At 42.6% G+C, this 18,506-nt stretch overlaps 2 protein-coding genes across 2 annotated transcripts; one reads left to right on the forward strand and one right to left on the reverse strand.

The window, feature by feature from the left end:
• Positions 1-446: 446 nt before the first annotated feature.
• Positions 447-7,977, forward strand: hsp90ab1 (heat shock protein 90, alpha (cytosolic), class B member 1). Its single transcript, XM_083790862.1, has 12 exons — positions 447-587; positions 1,874-2,017; positions 2,179-2,385; positions 2,552-2,711; positions 3,079-3,212; positions 3,321-3,626; positions 3,860-4,025; positions 4,476-4,666; positions 5,104-5,251; positions 5,410-5,678; positions 6,833-7,166; positions 7,397-7,977. Exons 2-12 carry the CDS (start codon positions 1,874-1,876, stop codon positions 7,510-7,512), a joined length of 2,175 nt encoding a protein of 724 aa, XP_083646988.1. The 5' UTR covers positions 447-587; the 3' UTR covers positions 7,513-7,977.
• Positions 7,978-10,931: 2,954 nt separating this feature from the next.
• Positions 10,932-18,031, reverse strand: slc35b2 (solute carrier family 35 member B2). The gene is made up of 4 exons (XM_083791079.1): positions 17,798-18,031; positions 14,826-15,013; positions 14,065-14,225; positions 10,932-13,780 (listed from the first exon to the last, which is right to left on the reverse strand). Exons 1-4 carry the CDS (start codon positions 17,815-17,817, stop codon positions 12,848-12,850), a joined length of 1,302 nt encoding a protein of 433 aa, XP_083647205.1. The 5' UTR covers positions 17,818-18,031; the 3' UTR covers positions 10,932-12,847.
• Between the last annotated feature and the right edge of the window lie 475 nt (positions 18,032-18,506).

Genomic DNA, 18,506 nt, shown 5'->3' on the forward strand with positions numbered 1-18,506 from the left:
TGACAGTAATCCGGACGGATTTTGAGGTTTGACCAAAATCCAAATATAAGAATGTAAGAATAGGTCATGTTCAAAACTGACCAAAAATCTCGACATAAACCCAATACTCTATGCATAAATCACTTGTTACTTCCCCCACTAACATTTGGTCTTGTTATATTCATATTTCATACATTCTTTCAAGTTTCTTTCAGGTCTGGTTTTCATCAGACAGACTGACTACATACACTGGTTTCTGTTTATTCCTCAGTTTTCCGATCCGTTGTAGAGCCCCCCGCCTACTGTATTATGATCTGGTGGTCATTTGAATACACATGACAAGCATGCACCACGAGAAGTTTCCGTGTCCGCCCTAGAGCGGATGTGCAACCTGCAGAGTGAGTAGATCCCAGTCAGACTAGCTGCAGGTGGAACGGTACAGTGTGGAGATGCGCGCGGATGGATATGCACATTGAAAACGCACGGCATATAAAGATATCCGTCTTTTAAGAGGAAGTCCCTTTCAATTTCCCTGCGTCAGAGAGCAGAGGGGACTATCAAAATTGGTGGCGTTTTATTCAAGAATAGTCAACGGAACGTTTTACAAGGTACGTGGACGATTGTGTGGCTTTGTAAGTGGACATTTTTGTATGCGTTTTGTTTGCGTATGTGTGTTTTTATTGTTATAAATCAGGACGAGCCTCGAGGCAAGGAAATCTGTTTTGGGACCAAAGGCCAGTCACAATTATGACCGCATCGTGTTTAACGAGAGCATGAAAATAACACTTACATTTTCAATTTACATTAGTCTTCAAATGGTGACTGGCAACTATAATCATCCGAATCAAAGGAATTGGCATGATGCCGCAATGTGCATAGGCCAACGCCAGTGTTGTCTTGCGGCAAGGCAGAGAGATGGGTGACACTGACGGCACCACAACCTCTCATTTAGCACTTCAAAAATGCACATTTGACCTCCATATATCACATCACCGTTACAGACTTGTGAGGATGTGTTCTTACAATGGCCAGCGGAGGATAGCTCATTTCTCGTCCTACATGTGGCCTTGTCGTACCGTCAGCATCGCAGTTTTTGCTTAGAACGTGACACAAAAAAATTCCACCATGTTCTTGACCAGAACATTATGGTGCCGTGACTCGTGAATATTGAGACTTACAACTACATTATGTTGTATAATCGTCACCGCACTAAAAACGTCATGTCTCGCGTCGGTACAAAGTCGTTGTGAACGACTGTGCCAGTGTGCCTTCATACCCTGTCGTACGACGGTGTCGCTCGCTCGCCGAAGAGTGGCTGATCTGCAAGCTCACGACGTCGTGCAGTGCGACCCGACGTGAGCATGTGATTAGTTATTTTCTGTTGGGCAGTTTTGAGAGCGAGTTAAACCCCACGTCTGCCTCTCCGGAGGACGCCTCTGGTATGCACTGCTTCGGTCGACGAACCCGCACCAAAACCACTTCTCAGAAGTGACTTCGTTTGTGTATTGTTCACCCGACCCTGACCCAACACGTGCTTTCGGCATCCATTGTCTGTATCATCGTCTGTGTAGACGACGCCATGTTGGTTAGTATATTACTTCCGCTGATAGTGGATGCTTATGGGAGTGCAGTGCAGCCAAGGTTGCGTAATGGGGCGTGGATAAGAGTGAATGATTTAGTTCATCCCACACACTATGTTGCTCTAGTAGTCACTAGTCAGATTAAACTATTCTTATACAACATTTTCTAAAATGGAATTCACTCAAGTGAAGTAGTATTTCCCATCAATCCTATCGCCATGTAATGTATTAATAATTAACAGACTATATATTGGTGGCTCAGATAAGATTTCAACTACCATCTTTTTAACTAAATCATTGTCTTCTGAATTTAGATGCCTGAAGAAATGCGCCAAGAGGAGGAGGCTGAGACCTTTGCCTTCCAGGCAGAGATCGCTCAGCTGATGTCCCTGATTATTAACACCTTCTATTCCAACAAGGAGATCTTCCTTAGGGAGTTGATTTCCAATGCCTCTGATGTAAGTATTGCATGAGTATTTGTAACACCTGCATATTTTAGCCAATGTAGGGACTGGCAAGGTTATCTGTTAATTTTGTATTTACTACTGTGATTTGTAATACACATGCAACATGTTTACAAATATTAATATTTTACTCTATTTGGATTTTGTCTTTTTAGGCTTTGGACAAAATCCGCTATGAAAGTCTTACAGACCCCACCAAAATGGACACTGGCAAGGACCTAAAGATCGACGTAATCCCCAACACAGTCGAGCGTACGCTGACCCTCACCGACACCGGTATTGGTATGACCAAAGCTGACCTGATCAACAACCTGGGCACCATCGCAAAATCTGGCACCAAGGCCTTCATGGAGGCCCTACAGGTACATCAGAGTAGCAAACGAGACATAATCCCAGAAGGCGATTGATTTGCAGTTACTAAAAAGATAGTGTAGAATATGCATTGCAGTTCAATTTAAAGATTATGCATCATCCTAGTCTGCAATAAAGTGTTATTCACTGGGGTACAATGATATTTTTGTCTCTTAGGCTGGAGCTGACATCTCCATGATTGGTCAGTTTGGTGTGGGTTTCTACTCTGCTTACCTGGTGGCCGAGAAGGTGACCGTCATCACTAAGCACAATGATGACGAACAGTATATCTGGGAATCCTCTGCTGGGGGCTCATTTACAGTCAAGGTTGACACTGGTACGTATCTTGTATAGGTTTGGTTTCTACTACTCTGGACTGACCGGTGCCAAGTTTCTAGTGCATTCTGCCAGTAGGCCAAGGAAGTGAATTATATTAATTCATTTTAAGAAACTAGTGCAGTACCCGTTATCAGTACTTTGAGGCCAGCCTCACAACAATTGTGAGGTCTGGCAGTTGGCAAGATTAGCTCTGATTTTCCTCCTACAGAGCCATGCTGTAACATGAGTAATAATTTCCGTTTATAATTTATTTCATATCTGGAAGGGCTACTGCAAATCTGCAAGGCATCAGACAGTTTACTGATGTAAATATCCTTGCATTGAATGCACGTGTGCTCACAAATGGTTTTCAACTCTGTTCTCAGGTGAGCCCATTGGCCGTGGAACAAGAGTTATCCTGCACCTGAAGGATGACCAGTTAGAGTACGTAGAGGAGAAGAAGATCAAGGAGGTTGTCAAGAAGCACTCTCAGTTCATTGGTTACCCCATCACCTTGTTTGTGAGTATCTGACTAAATGGCACGGACAACGTTTGTCAGCAACAGAACACTTACCAAATTAAATGCAATACAGAGAAGTTTAATGTCTCCTCACTTCTCGCCGTGCAGGTGGAGAAGGAGCGCGACAAGGAGATCAGCGACGACGAGGCTGAGGAGGAGAAGGCTGAGAAAGAAGAGAAGGAAGATGGCGAAGACAAGCCCAAAATCGAGGACGTAGGCTCAGACGATGAGGAAGACTCGAAGGACAAGGACAAGAAGAAGAAAAAGAAGATCAAGGAGAAGTACATCGACCAGGAGGAGCTGAACAAGACCAAGCCCATCTGGACCAGGAACCCTGATGACATCACCAACGAGGAATATGGAGAGTTCTACAAGAGTCTGACCAATGACTGGGAGGACCACCTGGCTGTCAAGGTAATTTCTTGGTGTGTGTGAGAGACGATGACCTGATGAAGATCAAATAGATCGAAACGTTGTCAGTATTTCAATAAAGAACGTCTTTCTTATACCTGTGGTGTGCGGGCTCCATCCAATACCTACTGAAGTTTATTTAGTCCAGCACCCAGCCTGTCGATGTGCGTGTTCTATGTCTGCTCTGTGTGTGTGAGACACACATTTAAGCTTTCGTCTTCCCCATCCCCTTAAAGCACTTCTCTGTGGAGGGCCAGCTGGAGTTCCGAGCCCTGTTGTTCATTCCCCGCCGTGCACCATTTGACCTCTTCGAGAACAAGAAGAAGAAGAACAACATCAAGCTGTACGTCAGGAGGGTCTTCATCATGGACAGCTGTGAAGAGCTCATTCCAGAGTACCTGAGTAAGTGAATATTTTGTGCTTTAAACAAACAAATGTCCATAGACTAGACTTTGTTGCCTCTGTTTGTGCTCTAAACAAACGGTAAAATTCGACTTGGTTGCCATATAAAGCCAGCTACCCTCAAAACTGGGGTGACGTAGAAAGAAATGTTTATATTTGTTTGTATTCTGTTGTTTATGAAGAGCGGACTTCCGCACACCCGGTTCTTGTTTAGAGCAGGTGCGTTGGTGACAAGGCAGTAGACATGGGAGGAGAGAGGGAAACCCCTGCACACTGCCACTTGCTGGTTCTGAACCAGCAAGTGGCAGTGTGTGGGTCTCCCTCCTATAATTCTGTTTTTGAAAGAAAAACAATTGGTGGTTCCTCTGTCACATTTGGGCACAGAAGTGCAGCATTGTTCAGATGTCTTTATTTGGTGTATAATGAGCCTGGTGGTATTCTCCACTCCAGACTTTGTACGTGGTGTGGTGGATTCTGAAGACCTGCCCCTCAACATCTCCAGAGAGATGCTACAACAGAGCAAGATCCTCAAGGTGATCCGCAAGAACATCGTCAAGAAATGCCTGGAGCTCTTTGCTGAACTGGCTGAGGACAAGGAGAACTACAAGAAGTTCTACGATGGCTTCTCCAAAAATCTGAAGGTAAAATTATGTTAAAATGTATCTGCAATCGATGTCTTCCCATCTCACCCCTGGCTTTTGTTTCCAACTGGAGCAAATTATGTGATCTATTGGGGGCACCTACCGTAATTTCCGGACTATAAGCCGCAGCTTTTTACCCATGATTTGAACCCTGCGGCTTATACAACGGTGCGGCTAATCTATGGATTTTTACAGCTAACGCAGAGCCATCTCAGGCTCTGAGCTAACGTAGCTGCGGCTTATAGTCCGGTGCGGCTTATAGTCCGGTGCGGCTTGTATATGGGATTTTACCTAAATTTGGCTGGTGCGGCTTAAATTCAAGTGCAGCTTATAGTCTGGAAATTACGGTACATCTTTTTAATGGCTAATTCAGCTAAAGGAGCATGGTGAATAATTATTGGCCTAAAGTTCCTGTGTACTCATCATTTTCTTCTTAGCTGGGCATCCATGAGGACTCTCAAAACCGTAAGAAGCTGTCTGAGCTACTGCGCTACCATACCTCCCAGTCTGGTGATGAGATGTCGTCCCTCTCAGAGTACCTCAGTCGCATGAAGGAAAACCAGAAGTCTATCTATTACATCACTGGTTAGTCTTTGCCTTTTGTTCAGCTTTGATATAGTTTTTCAGCTGTACTTTCCTGAACTTAAGAGGGATAAGGGGGAAAATAATATACATACACATGCATATACACTGTCTCACACATTGTTTTTGCAAACGTGCTTAATTATTTTTCCCCCATCAAGGTGAGAGCAAGGACCAGGTGGCCAACTCTGCCTTTGTAGAGCGTGTGCGCAAACGCGGCTTCGAGGTGTTGTACATGACGGAACCCATCGACGAGTACTGTGTCCAGCAGCTCAAGGAGTTTGACGGCAAGACCCTGGTCTCTGTTACCAAGGAGGGGTTGGAGCTCCCTGAGGACGAGGAGGAGAAGAAGAAAATGGATGAGGACAAGACCAAGTTTGAGAACCTCTGCAAACTCATGAAGGAGATCCTTGACAAGAAAGTGGAGAAGGTTGGTGATTGTATGAGAAGCCATTCATTTTAGATCAGAGTCAAAATTAGTATTTTGATTGATGCTTTGAAAAAACTACTTTTAAAAACTTAAAATGTCCAAGCCCTAATAGCCAATCTACAAGCTTACAACGTGATGTGTTGGTAAGCCTGTAGATCGTCTATTTTTGAAAACTGACATGCCCAAATTATATAAAATGGAAACGTTGAAAGATCGGTTGTATATAGAGTCGGGCTCTAATTAATTTGATATATTACTTGTTACTTTTCTCCTTCGGGTCTGGTCCTCAACGTCTAAGAATTCAGTACTGCAGTCTAAAGGTTTCCCCCCCCCCCCCCCCCCCTTTTAATTGTTGCTAACAGGTGCCATAATTCAGCCTAAAATAAAATCTGGGTGAGTTGTTGGTGTAGCTTTGAGCATCCCCTATATAGACTCAAATGAATGGTGTGTGTGTGCGCGTGCACCCTGGCTATACCTTAGGTTTGTGAGAAGCAATCCTGCTGTGACTAGTGTGTTCCCAGGACCGTGTGTGTGAGATACATGTAGCAAACTGGTAGAAGACAAGAAATTGTGGAAGTAGAATTGTATGGTTTGTCATGACATTCTAACAAAATGTGTGGGGTGTTTTTGTTTAAACTTGCATCTGGTGAGTCGATTGTGCAAAACTAATGGGTGACCATTTTTGCGTAAATGTAGGAGTGAAAGTTAAATGAACTAACATTTACAGATTCAGTTTAAAAAACTAGTGAACAAGGCCAATCTCTAAACGATGCATTGAACTGGTCTATATGCTGTTTTCATTACTTTTGCATGTGTAAAGAATGGAAGGGGAAAACCTGCTCTTCTCGATAATTAATTGAATAATCTCAAAGAGAATCCATTTTTGCAGCTCTACAGAATTCTTTGTCATAGAACCATATTAGATGCCTTAAACTTAGTTGAGTGCGGAATTTGCAAATTCAAACCATTTGCCAGCCAAGTACAGTATATAAGCATGTAGCTTTTTGGTAATTCAGGTTTGAGATCTAACATAGCCAACCAGCATGATCAAGTTGCCCGTATCTGCTTGATTTACAAACACTTTGGTCTGTACAAAAGACAATCTGGCGCACAAGTTTATTCCCTCTTGTAAACGTCTCACCTTGTTCTCCCAGGTGACTGTGTCCAACAGACTGGTCTCGTCCCCTTGCTGCATTGTGACCAGCACCTACGGCTGGACAGCAAACATGGAGAGGATCATGAAGGCCCAGGCACTCAGAGACAACTCCACCATGGGCTACATGATGGCCAAGAAGCACTTGGAGATCAACCCAGACCACCCCATCGTGGAGACCCTCAGGCAGAAGGCTGATGTCGACAAGAATGACAAGGCTGTGAAAGACCTGGTCATCCTGCTGTTTGAGACCGCCCTGCTGTCATCGGGCTTCTCCCTGGACGACCCTCAGACACACTCCAACCGCATCTACAGGATGATCAAGCTTGGCCTGGGTAAGCACTGAGTGACTGGGAGTAAAACATGCATGTCCGTCAGTATTTGAACATATTGAGACTGACCCACAGATATTCAGATTCCTGGAATTTAGTCATGTATGTATACAATGAAGCTGTGTGTTTAACGTACCGTAGTGTATTCCACGCCACTAGATTGTGGTGTTGAATGCAGATTTGAGTTTGGTTGCCGTTCCTAATCAATTTCCTCCATGCTTATTGACCTGTAGGCATCGACGATGATGATGTGCCTGTGGAGGAGGCCAGTTCTGCAGCCGCGCCAGATGTGATCCCACCACTAGAGGGTGACGATGATGATGCATCTCGTATGGAAGAAGTGGATTAAGCACCACCTCAGCTCTTAGCCTAACCTTTTTTTCCAATTGAATTGTACCGGTTAAATTTTCCCTGTTAAAAACCCAGGGAGAAACTATGTTATTGGTTATAAAAAAAAAAGACAAATATTGTACAACATGTCGTCCAGTGGACCAGTGTATGCTCTCTGTCTAGAGCTTTACTCTGCAAGATTTAGAAAAGGTTTCAATTTTTGCTGTATATTACTTAAAAAAACAAGTTCATGGTGACCAACGCATTTCCTAAAGTACCCTGTTGCACAATGTAAAATGTTGGGACTGGTAGATGTGAACATGGGGAATGGAACATTCCATTATCAAACTGTCCTGAGGGTTCTGCTCATGTGCCACATTGCACGCTGCATGGAGTGGACTGCAAGGTTCTGTTGCCTGAGTTCAGGCTTGTCTGTAAGATTTTTTTTTTGTTCTGCGAAAGAATTAAAGATGTAATACCCTAACCTCATGTTGCACTTGGCTACTTTTGAGTTTTGACTGCATAAACCATGATGACATGAGGGAAATGAACATGGTTTTAACAGCAGTGTTCTGAGCACATCTTTGGTGGCCGTATAAGAAATGAAACAAAATGTTTTACTTGAGCTCTTGAGACTAGACGCATCTTTTCTAATAGTATATTACACAACTACCATAGTTTTAATAATTTAAAAATATCCTGCACTCTTAACCACTAGGAGGCCTCATTGCACCAACTACTACAGCTCTCAATGAATTCGAATATCTTGTAAAAGTTAATTTTCTTCTGTAATATAATTTAAAGTTTCATATATTCTCAATTGTACGTGAAGTATTTAAAACCTTGATTATGGACCACTCATGAAAATCCTATTGCCGAATTAGAATATTTTACGAGACCACTAAAAAAAACAATGTCGACCATCTAGAGTATATTAATGTATGCAGTCAATACTTGGTCTGCGCTACTTTTTAACAAATTATTTCATCAATGGGGTGTGGCACAGGTGTTATGGAAGCTCAGGTTTGTTTGATAACAGCCGTAAATTAATTTGAATTGTTCAGTCATGTCTCACCTTCCTGACCTCTTGACAATACAACCTAGATTCTCTGGGGTTCAGGTCAGTGCACCAATTACTAGTAGTTTTGGCTCTGTGGGCAGTTGCCAAATCGAGCTGGAAAGGAAAATTAGCATCTCCATGAAGCTTGTCAACATACTGAAGCACAACGTACTCTAAAAAGATGGCTGTGTTGAGACCATTGTTAAGTTTTCACTGTCAGAGGACCAACACCATGCAGATGACATGGCCTAAATAATCACTGTAGTTTTCGCTCTGTGGGCAGGCGCCAAGTGCTGCTGGAAAAGAAAAATCTGCATCAACATAAAGCTTATCAATGTACGGAGGCACACAGTGCTGTAAAAAAAAAAATCATAATAGACAGTTGTGTTGAGACTCTGGACATGACAAAACACAGTGATGATTTAGCCGTTCTAATCAATCTAAATTAGAATTGTCCAAATCAGTTGCAAATGTGTATTATGAATATGTAAGCAGATACATTTACAAGCCACTTTTGTGGCAAAATATGAAAAGCATGCACATCCTCAACAGAAAAGTCTAGGCTGTTTTTTTTGTCCATGAGATCTGTGTAAATTTGAGGGGTTGCGGGGTTGGCAAAGCATTTCTGTTCTCATAAGAGTTTAACACTTTAACACGTGTGGGAGTCTCCCTCCTGCCTACACGATTACACACTGTTTAGTCAAACTGATAGTTAGAGACTTCAGACGTGTCTGACCTCTGCCACAGAGGAACTACAATGAATGACTGTACAAATGTTTCACCTAGTTTTGCAGTCAACACGGCTTAAAGATGCCATTCCCACACTATCGTACATGGTTTGAACATGTGAAATGCAGAATCTCTCACCTGGATTAACATGGTCAGCCTTTTAACAGCTGTAACAGTCTGTAGTACCTGTAACCTGACTCCGCCAGGTGGAAGAGACGCTTAATTGCTTCAAAATCAATAGCACCCCATCTGGCAGTCAGGTTAGATCTGTATTGTTGCACTCCGTTAGGTGAGATACAGGTACATATGAGATACCGGGTAAGTCAGTTAAACATGTTTTGTTTGTTCACATGATCAAATTGTAGGGCAGAACTGTTCACTATTGTGTAATTTTTCTGATGAGCTTGTTTTCCACCCAGGACTGTGTCTAAAGGTTTTTGCTTGCAGGCTTCATGGTGGAGGTGTACTTCCAACAATGCACCACATGGCAGCAAAGGTCTTAGATAAAATGTTAATCCATTAACCCATTTAGACCTGAGCACACGTACTGTGTCACCTCATAGTTTTAACCACTTTAACCATTAGTTTAAACTTTAGCTGTTTCTTTCTAAAATAGCAGATCTACCAGCTCATAGCGCGGCATAGCCGTGCTACGAGCTTGTATATCTGCTATTTTAGAAAAATGATTGCAAATCTTTGAATATATTCGTTCACAGCAAACATTTTTAACTCTTATATTTGCTTCTGGGAGGTCCCTGAAACAACATATTTTGAGATGGGGGGTCCTTGACATGAAAAGGTTTGAGAACCACTGCTATACAACAGCGTACCACCCACAGTATATGGAGAGGAAACTAGATCTACAGATAAGAGACACAGAATACTACAAGGACGAAGGTGCACAACCCACTGAAATAATCTTTATGATTAACATTAACATATGCGATTGTGAAACACTGTAGATTATAAAATAGAAAGGAAAAAAATTGCACCAGTGACCTCAAGCTTGGAAGAGCAGGCTTGTATGCAGAAAGCTGATGGTTTGAACAAATGTAAAAAGTGTATGAGTGAACAAATCTGCAGTCACTACAAAACCACTGTGCCCTTGAGCAAGATGCCACGGACAACCACCCATGCTTTGTGTGTGTACTGTGTGTGTGTGTGTGTGGGGGGGGGGGGGGGTTTATGTGGTTATAACTTAGGTTAGGTAGTCTTGTCGGAGGCTAGGTCTGGGGTGGTCATCCTGGCTGGGCTTCCATCTTTTCCAGGATGTCAATCTAGTGGCAACCAGCTCACAGTAGTGAGTGTAGTATTGTTAATTATAACCTGGGAAAAATAAAGCAAAGAAACAAACAGGGGCTCAGCTGGTAACAGTAACACCGGACATCCTCAGTCAGACTGAGAACACAGAGTGGGGCAGAAAGCGGAGGGTTGCCTCTGCAGCCTCCTTTAACCCCCCAAATCTCTCCATTATTGAAGAGGACTAAGGAACTCTTGCGTCATCACAAATTACAAATTAGAGGTATGGGGAAGTTCCCTGCTGAAAACCACTAACGGGTTAAAGAAAACACACACACAAAAAATAGATCCTCAGTTTGATGAACAAAAACAGAATACAAAAGTAAATGAATAAAATAAAACCACTTGAGTTCATTTAAGTTAATTTAATGTATGTCATTAATAAGTGTTTACTAGAGGAAATACTACAATGATTTAAAAAAAAGTACCAGAAACATTTCATTTCCCTATATGCATTCTGTTAACCCCTCTCACGCAATGCTATATAACATTCTTAAGATACCACTAAGGCATCAACAATTAAACATCACCCATTCAGTCCTCCTACAAACATTCACATCAAAGAGCAAAAGTAGACAGGATAGCAGTCTTTTTCAAAGCACTTAATGGACATGAAAATTAGAAGAAATAATGTTTTTATGGTACAGTATACAGTATATTGACACAGATTTCTTTTTTTGTATGAGGTTTAAATTAAAACATGGATCTGTTTTGAAGACTGACTGGAACAAAGCTCATTTGCAATTTTGCATGCCACTGAGGGCAATTATATAATCAAGGTGTCTAATGAAATTTCTGTATTTCATTTTGCTGATGACAAGGCTGGTAATACCAAATTCATTTAGTTGCTGCATTTGGTTCCGTGATTATGTCAGTGCAAAAACACCCTTTCAAATGTCCTGACAGACGGCAAGTAATTTATAAGACATTATAGTCATCGTATACAGTACTGTATATGTATTGCAAACAATGCCTTTTGCAAACAAAAGGCATTATAATGATGTAAATGTACGTTTTTAGTTGTAATGATGATCAAAAGGTTAGCGTGCTATTTGATGTGGCTGAAATCAGGAGATTAGTCTCCCAGACAACCTGATGAATTGTGACATAAACACCAAGATATCGGGTTATTTGCTTTTCCACCAGAGTACTGTGGAAATCTGCAGGAACTGCATGTGTACAGAGGGAGGGGACATCTGTTTAAATACCGAAGATGACCATTTAATGTAATCAAACAAATGTTAATGCACGGAAAGAAATATACACATTCATTCATGTGACATCTTTGTGTGAAATATCTGTTTTGAAGCCGAATTGTGCTCAAGATGACATGACGTGTGGCTGTGAATGTAACTAAATATTGACACGCGTTTACTCATGATAACTGTGTTTAGTGTCGTTAGTCATTAATTGGGAACGAGAGGACCCCCTTGAAAAGGAGTTGCTGCAACTCAAGGGATTATCCTCCCCTTAATTTCAAAATAAAGCAATAGCATTTATTAAACTTTATAGATGTTTTAAGACCTGAAGAAAATAATTCATATTAGTGGTGGGGCACAAGAGTTGTTGAAACGATTTGATAATGAGGTGTAACAAAATGTTACAGAACATTGTATTGGGTTTGCTTGTTAATTCTTTGCAATGAAGGGAAATTCCCATACCCAGGCTGCATCAATTTGCTCCCAGTAACCTGCTTCAGTTGATGAGGGGGTAGCAACTAAAGGATTCAGAAAAACACTTTGTTAGTCAGCTAAATCCAATGGCTGACTCATGTGTCACTTTACACTATCATGACATGCATTGTTGAAAGTTTGAAAAGTAAATTTTTAAATTTTTGTTCAACAAGGCTGTATATATACATATATATATATATATATATATATACACACACATTGACAAAAATGCTTCAAAGCAGAACACTGCTCATGGAATTCTGGCTCCATCAATATCCCTTAAAATGCACAGACATCTTGTCACAGTAGGTTTTAAGTGGCTTCAAAAGCCAATTATGTTGGTAAATTAAAAATAATTTACAGGCCGTAAGGGGAAATGTTGATTAGAAAAATCCCAGGTTACCTGGAGGGTGTCTTGGTGTGAAACCAAAATTCAGAATCCCTTTCCGCATCTCTTTGATAAAGAAAATAGAAACCCATGGCAAAACAAAACCGTACCACACACACAAAAAGTAGACAAGAAGAAAAGCACCACAGAAAACGTGGGCATCAGTTCCCAATTGTATTCCAGTCTCTTATCAGTTAGTTCCCCGCTACACTTTCTGCACCGGCGGCTGTGCCGACCTCCGGCCTGTCTTCATGCGGCTGCGTGCGTACACCCGCAAAAAGAGCGACAGGAACACCACGCCAATGCCCAGGCCACCCACCCACGTGACAGCGTGCCCATAGAGGAAGCACGACAGCAGGATGGCAATGGCTTGCCTCAGTGTCATGATGATGGTGAAGACGGCGGCGCCAAACTGGTTGATGGTGTAGAAGATGAAGAGCTGGCCACATGCCGAGCACACCGACAGCAGGACGGCGTGAAAGGCAAACTCAGAGTGGCGTGACATAAAACCCAGAGCGTCGAAGAGGCCGCCTGTCTCCAGCAGCGAGCCCACAGTGAACAGGCAAGAGAACAGGTTAACGCCAAACATCATCTGCACTGCAGACATCTTGTACTTGAAAAGGTTGTCCTGCCAGTTGGATGTGAAGCTGTCGAAGACGATGTAGCCAACGAGGATGACGACACCACTCAAGGTGGTAACGTTGGCCGGGTGGCTGTTGGCTGTGCTGGTCAACAGGAACATGCTAACGCCCACAGAGATCAGCGCGGCTGTTAAGTACTCCCAGTATTCGTAGCTCTTGCGGTTGACGACCTTTCCCATCAGCATGACGGGGATGACCTTGGAGGCCTTGGCGAGGACCTGGGTGGGGAAGCTGATGTACTTGAGGGCCTCATACTGGCACCAGCTGCTCAGTATGTTGGAGAGCGAGGCAAATGAGTACTTGTACATAGGCGCTCCGTGCCGTGGCTGCTTGAACAGAACGCACCACAGCCCCGACACAGTCAGGGCAAGGATGCGGTTCATGAACACCAAGAACTGGGAGTCCTTGAACTGCTCACCCTCGCCTTCAACCGCGTCTTCTCCGTATGACCGCGTCATAACCCTCTCCTGGAGGACCCCCCATGTTAGGTACGATATCTAGAAAGAGATGAGAGTTGTAGAGCGGAGTTGTAAGGGCTTTCATGGTAGTCCATGAATGGTACTATATCCTGGTCAATAAAAGTGGGTGGGTGGGTGGTTGTTTATACAATGCTGAGATAAACAAAGATATGCAATAGAGGCAAAAGAAGAAACTCAAAGGACCACAATGGTAATAAGCTCTCAAGCTTTTTTGTTTTATCCTTTACACATATATAGATAATGTATATGGCTGCATTTTTGTCAATATCTCAATCTCAATCTCAATTAATCAACCAACCAACCTGAAGACCTGCAGCACAGACTATTAACTTTATGGCCTGTCTAGCTGGTGATCCAGAGTCGGCCTCGAGCCTCGGTGCTATCGACACATCATCCAACAGACCAGTCTTTGTTTCTCCGCCAAACACACAAGCTTTTATGAGAGGGTAGCAAACACCTCTGCCTGCAAGTTGTAGAAAAATAAAAAGATGAATTAACTTTGAATTGGCACTTTCAGAAACTTCAGTTAGGCAGTAAATCCATGAAAAATACATGGTGGTAACAGATGGTATTCCAAATAAGGAAAACATTTTTGAAAAGCTTTAATGTGTGTGCCATCAATAGCCTTTTAACTAGGCAAGTTCTCTTGTCAAGTTACCCTGATGCCTCAACTCATGGGCACATGCAGTAACAAGTACATTTTGGAATGTCAAGGGCACAACTCCAATCCTCACTGGGAGTGTTTCTGAAGCGGCCGTGTGCACACGCTTTAAATGCTTGTGGTGGAATCACAAGCACATAGTGGATACAGAACAGAATCGGCTACCGTATTGCTTACGTTCTGCAATGCTTCCAATCCACGCCCAGCGGAATTGGGGCATTATCCTATTTGCAGAATGTGCTGCCATTTTGACTGTTACAACTTTACTTTGACTAACTAGTTCTGGTGAGGTCTAATGTGCACAGTCTGCACACCACCTTTCCTTTAGTATTAAGTAACAAAAGAAGAAAGAAAAGGCTTGAATTCTTAAAGTAACTATATTTATTTTTAGTTGTTACACACCTGTTTCTACATAATTGATGCGCTTGAAGTAGCTAATGAGTAGAAAGCCGGGGATGATGATGGTGGAGTATCCTAGAATATTGAGTAAGAAACGGAAGATCCAGACATCGTGCCAACCGTCCAGCAGCGATAGCTGCTCAGAGGCCACAGCAGAAGGAAGGAAGAACTGCAACAGCCCAGGCCAAACCCTGCAAAACACCACAAATTAGAGCCCAACCAATATGTTTTTTTTAGATAATCAATTAGTTTAACCTCTACTATTGGCGTGATATAGTGACTTTCTTTAGCTGGAATGAATATAACTTTTCTGTGTGGACTATGTGCACCGATATGACAAAAGAAGGCAGCCTTCAGTACAGGCAGTACCTGTTTGTATAAACAAATAGCTTTTATTAAACAATATTTAATATTACTACATTACATATTATATTAGCCTTTCATTTGAATGATGTCAACCAGAAATTGACACTGTGCAATGTGAACAAATAAGGAATAAATAAACTCAAATAATTGCTAAATAACCATCAATAATAGGGCTGGTGTGAAACAAGACCAAATATCACAGCATTTTTACTTAATACCTCGTTATTAATGAAGGGCTTAAGTGACCAGGAAAACACTTATGCCATGCATGGCATATCACAATATATCCTAAATATAATTAAACCAGAGGTGGGCAACTTTCATGATAATCATGGAGAGGACCACTCCTTGGGGCCACATTGTGTATCTGCAATCTCACCAGTGGAAAACTGTAAACCCACTCAAATTATTCAGTGTATTATTTCAAAATCACTCAAATTATTCAGTGTAACATTTATTATTATTATTATTTAAAGTGCATTTAGTAATACTTCTCTACCAACTTTATGGGACCTTTATGAGACAAATACAATACATTTAAAAAATGGTATAATACAATCTAATATAATGTAGTCATTTAAATGGGTCACGCAAACTTTTATGTTCTGTGGTAAGGAATGAAACACTACACTGGCAGGTAGTGTTTCCCAACCCAAAGGGAGTCGTGAAAGGTATAGTACTTAACTTACAAGTCGGATCACAGACATTACGTTTTAACCACAAGACCATCTATACTAAAAAGGAGTTGTCATAGCTTTCACTCTACACCAAATCTTCCCCGAAAATAGCAGAACTTCAACGTAACAACGTGTTGTGCTATACAGTTCAAGTGGTTAAGCAGTTGAGAACCACATCCCGGTCAGACTACTTTACAAAGTTTTACGACTAGTTAACAAAGTTTTAGTAAATGATGATGGTGGGCCATGGGTAGCGGTCTAGCAGAGGGACAAAACGTAATCTTAAATTGACTGTGATAAACAGACAAGAATCATGAAGTCACTATCTATCTATCTAACAATAGATTAGTCACTCTAATCTTAATAGATGAAAATGGGGAAACTTCAAGCACACTCGAGCAAGGCAATAAGGTATGTGATGACAGGGCAGGGCTACTTACATATTAAGGACAACAAAAATGCCACTAGACACAGACCGGTTTTGTCAAACAATGTGGGCGTGGATACCCACACCTGAGGAAGACATTGTTTGTCGAAACCGGTTGGTTTTCAGTATAACCTGTCATCATATTAAAGGCTTTTGAACCACGTCCCGTTTTGACTCATCACCACCTGGGGTACTTTAACAAGCACTTTGTTCTTGGAGTCACTCTACACCTAGCCTCCATACCCAGGCGTTCATTTTGTCTGCGCGATAATAAATGCTCTACACCAAATTCTTCCCCAAAGAATTGCAGAACTTCAAGCTCACAACACGGTGTGATATATCTACTATTTTGGTGAACATTGCCCCAGAGTAGGGATGCTCTTGTTAAGCAGTTGTGAAGCACAGCCCAGACTAGTTAACAAAGTTTGACTATGGTAAATAATGATCGTAGGCCAGGCAGTGGAGGGACTAAACTTGTGCTTGTATGCTACATTGACTGTAATAAACTGACGGGAATCATAAAGTCACCTGGAAACAATAGATTACTATTAGTCTAATAATCTGCTCCCCCCCACCCCCCCCCCCCCCCCAACCAACATTTGTAGTTGTGAGCCCCGCATCTTCAGCCTCCATGAGATCTCCCGGGAGCAACAGTCTGGAAATCTCATGAGTCCAGTCCAGAGACTCCAGACCCGGGTATATATGGTTCCTAACGTCCTAACCTACCTGAGTCTAAAGTTAAACTTAGAAACTAAGCTTCTTTGCTGCCGTGGCACAGTGTAAGGACCACATTCACAGGGAGGGCCTCCTCTCAGGAGGCCTGCTCAAATGATTCACACAGAGCCTCTTTTGTGTGGGAACTCAGATCCAGAGTTCCAGACTGGGCAGCGAAGCCACAGCAGAGACTGGCATGATGACCTGGGCTTTGAACAAGTAGCTTATTACATTTAAGAAACGCACCACACTGCATACAAGCCTTCACACTGTCTACTGCTGTACCAACACATGAGGTATTTAGGTGCAAAAAAATGCAAAGGTAATAATAATTATCTCCACATAAATAGACTGCAGAATTCGTTTAGTGTGGACTATGGACCATGAACACTGAAATAAATCCAGAACTCAGCAACAGAAATGGAAAGGGTGAAACATCCCTTTTTGCCGTTTGACAACGTCCCATACACTGCAAGCGAATCTGCCTAATAAGTAGACAGCTAAAACTTTCACTCAACGTAATAAACAAGATGTTGACAAATAACCGCTAATAATACTTTTTGTGTACCGTGGATGCAAACTGAGCACATTTTAGACAGTACAGTTTGTTCTTAAGATACATATGTATATGCACATACTCTGACTGGCTGACAACTCGGAAGCAAGGAAGTGCTGGTTAAAAGTCAGCCCAGGTCCCAGACGGACAACATTCGAGTGGTTAATATGCGCGCTATGAATCATTTAACATCAACATCAACAGTACGTTGTTAGCTTCCTACTACTGTACCTACCTCCATGAAAAAGATGGCATTTTTCCCCCTCACTCCGTGGCCCGTCACCTGGCGTAACACGCCGAACGACTCAAGCGACCTCGCCGGAACAGGGCATGAAGTTGAAAGGAATGCTTTAATAATTAGTATGTCTTATTGCTGGCGAGTCGTCGCGTCTCTTTCCTTTCTGTCTCCTCAACTTTATCCTCCTCCTCCTGTAGCTGTGTGTGTGACTCTGTGTGTGTGTGTGTGTGTGTGTGTGTGTGTGTGTGTGTGTGTTCACTTGAGAGAAGCAGGAAGCTTCTCCTTCCTTCCTCAAAGCCAAAAAGGATGCCAGAGCCGGAGAGCAAACGTCCGCGCAACACCACGCCCCCTATCGGCGTGGAAGAGTACAATTAATTATGCGGATGCAGATTGCAGACGTAGTGTCAGATTCCCCCCCCCCCCCCCCTTTTCTTTTTATTAGCTCAAGCTCAGTGATCAAATTCAGATAATTCAATTCAATGCTGAAAGAGCAAGCCAGTGGCTCTGGATCAGGAGGAGAGACAACAGCTGGGCACCAAAATGACGCCTAGGTCATTCAGAGGGGTTGAAGGGGGGCACACCTGGGACGCCAGGAGTTGCTGTTGAACCCTCTTCGGGTGTCGTGGGCCTAGTCAATGAAACACCGAAGATGGAGGGCTGACGACCCCAGTGAAACCCTTAGCCCCTTCCACCCACCACCAGGCCT

The sequence above is a fragment of the Protomyctophum parallelum genome, assembly GCF_964188405.1.
Source record: "Protomyctophum parallelum genome assembly, chromosome: 19".
NCBI classification, from domain to species: domain Eukaryota; kingdom Metazoa; phylum Chordata; class Actinopteri; order Myctophiformes; family Myctophidae; genus Protomyctophum; species Protomyctophum parallelum.

Bases quoted from the DNA above. Each gene is read 5' to 3' on its own strand.
- hsp90ab1 (XM_083790862.1), top strand. From the start codon at position 1,874: ATGCCTGAAGAAATGCGCCAAGAGGAGGAGGCTGAGACCTTTGCCTTC. The intron at 2,712-3,078 runs GTACGTATCTTG...CTCTGTTCTCAG, and splicing joins TACAGTCAAGGTTGACACTG to GTGAGCCCATTGGCCGTGGA. The intron at 5,252-5,409 runs GTTAGTCTTTGC...TCCCCCATCAAG, and splicing joins GTCTATCTATTACATCACTG to GTGAGAGCAAGGACCAGGTG.
- slc35b2 (XM_083791079.1), bottom strand. From the start codon at position 17,817: ATGCCATCTTTTTCATGGAG. The intron at 15,014-17,797 runs GTAGGTACAGTA...GGTGTTTTGCAG, and splicing joins ATGCCATCTTTTTCATGGAG to GGTTTGGCCTGGGCTGTTGC. The intron at 13,781-14,064 runs GTTGGTTGGTTG...ATCTCTTTCTAG, and splicing joins TCTGTGCTGCAGGTCTTCAG to ATATCGTACCTAACATGGGG.